This window comes from Athene noctua, chromosome 1 (genome assembly GCF_965140245.1).
Source record: "Athene noctua chromosome 1, bAthNoc1.hap1.1, whole genome shotgun sequence".
Lineage (NCBI taxonomy): Eukaryota > Metazoa > Chordata > Aves > Strigiformes > Strigidae > Athene > Athene noctua.
In genome coordinates, this window is record NC_134037.1 from 126,399,403 (window position 1) to 126,407,005 (window position 7,603).

General features: G+C 44.3%; 1 protein-coding gene across 1 annotated transcript; it reads left to right on the top strand.

Annotated features, from left to right (window-relative positions):
• Nucleotides 1-235: 235 nt before the first annotated feature.
• CNRIP1 (cannabinoid receptor interacting protein 1) lies at nt 236-7,395 on the top strand. The gene is made up of 3 exons (XM_074920346.1): nt 236-503; nt 1,155-1,299; nt 5,937-7,395. The coding sequence occupies exons 1-3, from the start codon at nt 325-327 to the stop codon at nt 6,099-6,101; spliced, it is 489 nt and encodes a 162-aa protein (XP_074776447.1). The 5' UTR covers nt 236-324; the 3' UTR covers nt 6,102-7,395.
• The last annotated feature ends 208 nt before the right edge of the window (nt 7,396-7,603 follow it).

The window sequence follows — 7,603 nt, forward strand, 5'->3', positions numbered from 1 at the left end:
ATTAACTCCCTGGAAACCGACTGTTATCTGAGCAGCTGCAAATGTCCCCCAACCCGGGAGATCGGGGAGGATGGGGGGTGGGGTGCATCCGCCGCCCAGATGCTGCGCCGCGATTAGGGGGAGGGAAAAACCAAATAGATCATCTGCTGCTTTTGGGAAGGGCAGGGCTGGGCTGGCTGGGATCCGGCAGCCCCTCCTCTTCCTCCTCCCTCCCTCCTCTTCCTCTCCCTCGCAGCCTCGCTCTCCTGTCCCGGCCAGCCGCCTTCCCGCGGAGGGGGCGAGACGAGAGCAAAGCCCGCGCCCCCCCCGCCCCGGCGACAAGCGATGGGCGACATCCCCGGCCTCGTGAAAATCAGCGTCTCCCTCAAAATCCAGCCCAACGACGGGGCGGTGTATTTCAAGGTGGATGGGCAGCGCTTCGGCCAGAACCGCACCATCAAGCTGCTGACTGGGGCCAAGTACAAGATCGAGGTGGCCCTGCGGCCCGGCACAGTCCAGGCCACGTAAGTGCAGCCTCCCCGCTCGGGGCGGCTCCCCGCGTCCGCTCTTCCCCACTCCTTTAGATTTTAGAGGTTTAATATTTTTTCCCGACAGGCTGATAGCACGGGGTTTCCGTGATTTTTCGCTCCCCGCCCCTTTTGGTTCCGTGGCCCCGTTTTTAGGTCCGTGGCCAGCTGTTCCCGCGGCTCTGCCGCGTTTGGGAGCTGCTCCCTTGCCCACCTTCCCCCGGAGCCCCTTTTCACCCCCCCTCATCCGCGGTTTGCCCTAGAGGCAGAGGGAAGAGGCCCCTCCGGCTGCAGCCCAAGCCCTGCTGCAGCACAGCAAAGCAGAGGCTGGCACCAGGGAGGATTGCAACTGGGGAACCAGCTCTGGGTGGAGGGGCGGCCCTGGAGAAGAGCTTCAAAAACCTCTCCCCCGCTACCTCCAGACCAGATACCTCCCGCCTTTCCTTCCGACACCTTCCCTGGGTGACTGCAGAGCCCTGACATTTTTCAGGAGCCCCAGTGAGTCAGCAGCAGCTGCAGGGCTGCTGAAATCCCCTGAAGCATCCCCCAGCAGAGAGGCTGCCAGGCTGCCAGCCAGCGTGCTGGCTCCAAGCTGCCAGGAAAGGGGGGTGCAGGGCTGCTGAAAGGCTGGATCCCCTCTCTTTGCAGGACAATGGGCATCGGTGGCGTCAATGTCCCCCTGGAAGAGAAATCAAGGGATGCACAGGTGGCCTCTTACACAGGCATCTACGACACAGAAGGGGTGCCCCATACCAAGAGCGGGGAGAGACAGCCCATCCAAGTCAACATGCAGGTACGTGGTTCCTCCAGCCTGGCACGGGGAGACAAGGGGAGTGGGGGTTGGGGTGTGACAACTGGAGAGAAGTGTGGAGGTCAAATATTCCAGGGCAAGGTCTGATCACAGCTGCTGCCCTCCTCCCTCTTTGCTTTGCACTGGTAAGACTGCTGGTGGGAGCGTACCTGGAAAACACAAGCCCTGCTTCCCCAGGGGAATTCACGAGAGTAGCAAGGGCCTCAAAGGAGTAGGGGGATTTTCTAAAGACCTGCAAAGCCCTTGGGGTGCTGCAATAGAAAGAAATGAGTGCTGAACCCTTCGCCTCTTCTGCAAGATTTATTACAGACTTCAGGCAACATCCACCAAGGTCCCAGGCTAGGAATCCAAGCCCAAACCCTCGGCATACAGGGACCCCCCTTTTGCCTGCCAGCACAGCCAGGTTTTTGGAGCAGAGCACACCCGAAGCATAAGGGGTGACTACCTTCCCCTTCCACCTGTCACCTTTGGGATGCCTGAGGGCCTGCCAGAGGCTGAAAGCACAAGCACACCTCCACAGCCCCCCAAAGGCTGTCTTCTCCCCTTTTTTCCCCATACCCTTCAATTTTTCACATTATCTCTGCATTCACCAACCTAAGGTCTTATTCAAGTGGCTCCTCACCCCAACCTTAAAGAGAAGCTCCAAGGGCCAGAATCAATATATGCCATGGCCCCAAAGTGAGATGACAAAAGCTCCAGCCCATAAGGCAGCAGAGCTGACAGAAGACAGGAAGAGCAGCAGGCAGATTTCCATGCACCCTCTGGGTGGTGCGCTTAGGGTGCAGAAGGAGATTAGTTCTGGCTTTGGTTTGGCTGTTTGGGTTTTTTCCCCTCTCCTGATTACAGCTGTGAGGGATTCCTGCTGCTTATTCTGTGCCTCCTGCACCAAAAGGGGAAATGAGGCAGTAAGCCATCTTCATCTGAAGCGTTCTTAAGGGTGTGTTCCAACTTTTACAAGCTTAGGGCCTTGCCAAGCCCACCAGATTTCAGCTTTTTCTCACATTTGTTCACTGCACACAAGATTTCATCTTTATCTTCACTCCTTTTTCCCAGAATCATCATTTAGTACGACAATCCCCTTCTGAATAAGAACTGTTAACATCTCCATTGGAGTTTCTAATAATTACAGCATGTGTAACAATTTTAGAGACCCACATCGCATTAACAGTTACCACTTCATAATCTTAGCTTAATAAGACTACCTTGAAGTATTTGCCCATGTTAATCACTTTACTATACAGTCAACTCCCAGGAAAACCAAATGCCCAGTATGACTTCTCAACCAGCACAACAGGGCTGCTGGATGCCACTGTTGAGTACTGCAGTTACATTTCACAATGTCCTTATACCAGGAGGTGAAAGGGCAGAGCTCCCAAAAAACCAGTCACTTTCACTATGGCATCCCTGTTTTGGCACCTTTACCCTTAAGCGTAGCACTGATGGGAACTCTGAAAATCTGGTATTTTAACTTTTCTTATGGAGAAAACCAAGTCAAATTATAAATTAAATAATTCCAAGAAATGCAAGGAGGGTCTGATTTTCAGAAAGAAGCTCTGAAATGGTTTGTTGCAGCATCTGAATGAGTAGCCACAATATTTGTCCAAACAGTTGTTTTCACAGATCAAGTCTTTGGATATTAACCAGGAAGCTAAGAGAATTTTCAAGCATTAAGCAGGTGTCCTCAACACCTTTTAGGATTTGATTTGATAGATAGGTTCTTCAGTACAGACTTAGACATCCACAACTGATACTTTTAAGTATTAAATATAGGCAACTCAACAGGGGTTTACATGTTTAACTCACAGCTAGACAGAGCCATAACAGATTTAGGGAACCAGCCCAAGATATCCCAGTCTGAAAACTGAATCTTCAAAACTGGACTTGCTGCATACAGCTTTAAATTTTCCTGTTTCATTCAACATGAGGAATTTCTGCCTCCAATTCCTTTTCTAGAACAGGCAGGATCCTTATGCATCCTAGGGAGATAAGGACACTAAGGCATAAAATCTGAACTCATATTAGAAATAATTAGATTGTGAGGTCAGTCCTGCAGTTAAAAATTGGTCTGAGACTGCCAATCTAATGCCTGAAAGACAGAAGGTCCATAAAGGTCTTCATAAAAGAATTTATTTCCCATCTGCTTTAAAACATTAAACAAACAATTCTTTGTGCTCCTACTTTAACTGACTAGTAGACATCTGACCTGTTAAAGCCATAGTTTATACATGTAAAACAACAATTCTGATTCTGAATTCCAGAATCTGAGGATGCATTTCTGTTACCTGAATGCTCAATTATGCACATTATCCAGAAACTGCTAAACTGTCTAGCAAATGGTGTAAACAAAGTTTGAAACCTCTTGGTCTCATTTTATTCTTGGTCAGACTAGACTAAGATTGAATAAAGAAGCTAGACCTCTATTCCCAGTAATAAAGAGCCCACAAATCATCCGAGCATGCAAATTCAGAGAGAGTGATTAAATAACTATTCATGCCTATAGCACCGTGTGACAGAAGAGCAGACAGGGAAATAGGCTTCTAAGCCTGTCCAACAAAGGGTAGGGCCATTCCTCCTCCCTGGGACAGTCCATATGCAGGCCCAGTGGAGGAGCCACAGGAATTAAGGGGAGCTCTGAGAATGCAGAATGCTCATTATGCCACAGAGCTCCTGCAGCCACTAAGTACAGGGCTGGGGCGGGGGGGGCGGGAAGGCACATGGTTGTAGAAAAGCTCTGCAATTAATTCTTTCCTTCTGGAAATCCATAGCAGTCAAACTACTCAGGGTAGCTCAGCAAACTGGGTCACTGGAGGAAGATAGAATTTTTCTTCCTCTATCTTGTTGAAATTTAGATCCTCCATATATTAATGAACTTAAATACTGCTCTTGTATGATATTACCTTCTACAAATGCTGTTAAAATGCCTTTTCTTTCTGTTTCCACACTGAGGGTGGGCTGACACTATGCTCTTCAGTTTCTCTTTGTAGACTGTGCACTGTAATATCCAATGTGCTTAACCTTTACTGTCTTGCATCATGAGTGTGTCAGGATTACTATCAAAGACGATTAATTAAAAAATTTTCTTAATTAAGATTTTAGTTACTAGGAGAGAGAAAATAGCCTGTACACTTGATTGTCTTTTTGTCAAAGGAAGCAGCAGAAATATTTCAGTTCCTTCTTTAAGATGAGACTTGGAACTGGAGCCAAATAAAAACCTTTCACTAACAGCACACAATCCTGCTGTTGTCAAGTCTAAATTTAAGTTAACACAGTGGGCTGGGGGAAAGTTTAAAGCAATGTCCATTATGCAGCAGCAGCTTACAAACCGCATCTTGAACTAAAAAAACCCAATGTGTCTTTCTGAGAAAACTGGATACAGAAGGCTCTGCTTACAACTCAGGAAGAGTCACTGTGTAAAAGGGCTTTCATACTGACTTTGCAAGTGTGATCATAATAGGCAGATGATCAGAGGTCATATCCCAGGCACATGATGGGAATGGAAAACAGTCAAGTGAAGAAGCTGTCATTAAAATGAGTGATGGAAATATTTAAAAGGAAGAAATGTTGAAGAACAGTGCTGTTCAGTAGTGCTGAATCCACTATCTAGTATCTTCTAACAACATACACAAGCCTTATTACTGGGACCAGCAGCAATACATACAGGCTTCACACCCACACTTAAGATTCTCTGCAGGGTCTCAAGGCACAGGAATTAGAATTTTACACCACCATAATTGCAATCATAATCTATCCTTGAAAGCCTCACTCATAGCTGTCTAGCTGTGGCTTAAAAAAATAGATTTTCTTCTACAGAACTTGGTATAGTCATAGTCTCATTCACTTCAAAGTTGCAAGCACAGACAACTTACAGTCAATGTCTCACTACTCCTTCACTGTATTAGATACTTGCTAAATTTGGTGATTATCTCCTTCCTAGCTTTTGTCACTCATAATCTAAGTTTGAAAAACTGCACTATCACAGTATAACTAGTAAAGAAATGCACAAAGAACTTCTGCTTAAGTTTCATGTCAAATATGAAACAGAATCCCAGGGAAGGAGTAAGTGGTCTAATAGCAGCATGTCTCAGTCAAGACACTGCAAACACAAGGCTACAAAACACAGGGACCTTAAAGATTTCGGACTGTGCAAAACAAGGGATCTTCCCAATCCTAACTGCAGCCTCCACGTATGGTATAAAGGTGAAGTGATGGCCTTTATCACTAAAGATCACTGCTACAAGGGCTACAGTACAATAAGCTTTGAGATCATTGGGCCAGCTACTGCTGTGTCATCTTCAGAATGATTATAGCTTTGATTCTTGCTGTTCGTAACATTTATCCATATGGGAACTTGAACATTTTTACTCCCTTGCCTTTCACAGATATAAGTACAAGAGGACAGTGTATGGAGAATCTGATCCTTCATGTTTTATGTATGCCTAAGCATAAAAGACTTTGTGACTGCTAGAGCAGGCTTTACAAATCTTTGATTTATTGACTGGAGAAACAATAACCCTTGCATCAGCTGTTTTCCATACTTTCATTAGAGTGTTGTTCCTCATTAAGAGAGAAACCAACAAAATTATCAACTCACTAACACTGATACTTTCTCTTCCTCGCAGTTTACTGACATTGGTGTTTTTGAAACGGTCTGGCAAGTCAAATTCTACAACTACCACAAACGGGATCATTGCCAATGGGGAAACAGTTTTGGCAGTATTGAGTACGAATGCAAACCAAATGAAACGCGCAGTCTTATGTGGATCAATAAAGAGACCTTCCACTGAAGAGATGTGAAACCAATACTGCTGGACAATCTCTCGAATGAAAAATCTACCTTTTTAAACCAGCAAGAAGCCTTAACAAAGGCATACTGTAATGTTGCTTTGTTGCGTAAGGTTCCAACAACTGCGTTGTATGTACAGGTGGTGCCACTAAAATCTTTGCCTATTATTGTATTTTAAGTTTACCATGGCATCTGCAACATTCTTTATCTGACACCCTGAGAATACTGAAAAGTTCATGATAAAGAATATTTGACAGCTGGGTAGAAAGTCATACCATCATAATACTGTCATAAGTATTTGGATTATTCCCTATTCCCACTAAACAGTTCCACTAGATGTAACAACTTTTGTGAAGTGTTTTGCTTTATTGCTTAGAATTTGGATGCAACGTCACATCAGTGATTTCTGTATTTTTATTTGTGTTTGCTCCTAAATTGATGTGATCCTTCAAGCATTTTGTCGTACATGTCAACCCAGTGGACAGCAAAAAGTGCAAATTACGGATATTTGTAGGTTTAGCTAAATGGCAGCTACTGCACTGTTGATATTGTGCTTCCATACCAGGGGATTTGGCCACTCATTCTTCCTTTTGTTAAGTGCTATAAAATATTCTGTGAAAGTTTTGCTTATTCACCAAATCTCTCAAAATTAAGATTCTTTGTTGTTAAGTTTCCCAGTCTCTGAAATAGCATCAGGCAATGGTATAAAACATGCTAACGTGAATGAAGGAAAAGCAATAAATCAGTTGTGCTTTCAAAGACCTCTAACAACATGGTTAATATCTTAAGATCATACAGTATTCTTGAAAGATATAGCAGCCATAGTTAATTTAGTTCTTAGAGTAAGAGTTCTGATAGTAATCTCCATTTTTGTTTTAATGACACATTGCTCAAATCAGTAAAATCCTACAAATCAACTTTTCCAAGCCGGACCACTGTATTGTACGAAAATCAACAGGATTTCTGACCAACAAATAGTAGTGTGAAGAGAGTAGAGATCCAAGTGCATGTTTATACATGCACTGCACTCTTTCAAGTAAAGATAAGCATGTAAACATTTGCATGGTTATGACTAAAGGTGCTACATAAACACTAGATCAGTGTTTAACACATACAGACAATGAAAAACAAACATCTCTTAGTAAATAAAGCAGGGAAACATACACTGTCCCATCCCCAACTTGGGCTGAAGTAAGCTGTCAGTTCTTGCATATCTGTTACTCCTTTTGTGAATAATTTGTAAATTGTGTATGTAAATGGTAACCATGACTTTTGATCTTTGTAATAAAGGACTTAAACAATTTCTTCTCTAGTATGACCATCTAAATGAGTTGAAAATACTCTATCAAAAAAGGCAGTGGTTTTAGGAAGTCAGACAGCAGAGGGTGAGTAGTGCTTTCTGAGAATCCAGTCAAGTACCAGAATGTGCTTTACCCACTGCTAGTGTTTCCAGGAAATACAGATCCAATGTAGCAGAACGCAGACAGTTCATGTGGTAACACT

Excerpts from the sequence above, each read along its gene's own strand:
- CNRIP1 (XM_074920346.1), top strand. The coding sequence starts at position 325 with ATGGGCGACATCCCCGGCCTCGTGAAAATCAGCGTCTCCCTCAAAATC. Across the intron at positions 504-1,154 it reads CCCGGCACAGTCCAGGCCAC|GACAATGGGCATCGGTGGCG; the intron begins GTAAGTGCAGCC and ends CTCTCTTTGCAG. Across the intron at positions 1,300-5,936 it reads CCATCCAAGTCAACATGCAG|TTTACTGACATTGGTGTTTT; the intron begins GTACGTGGTTCC and ends TCTTCCTCGCAG.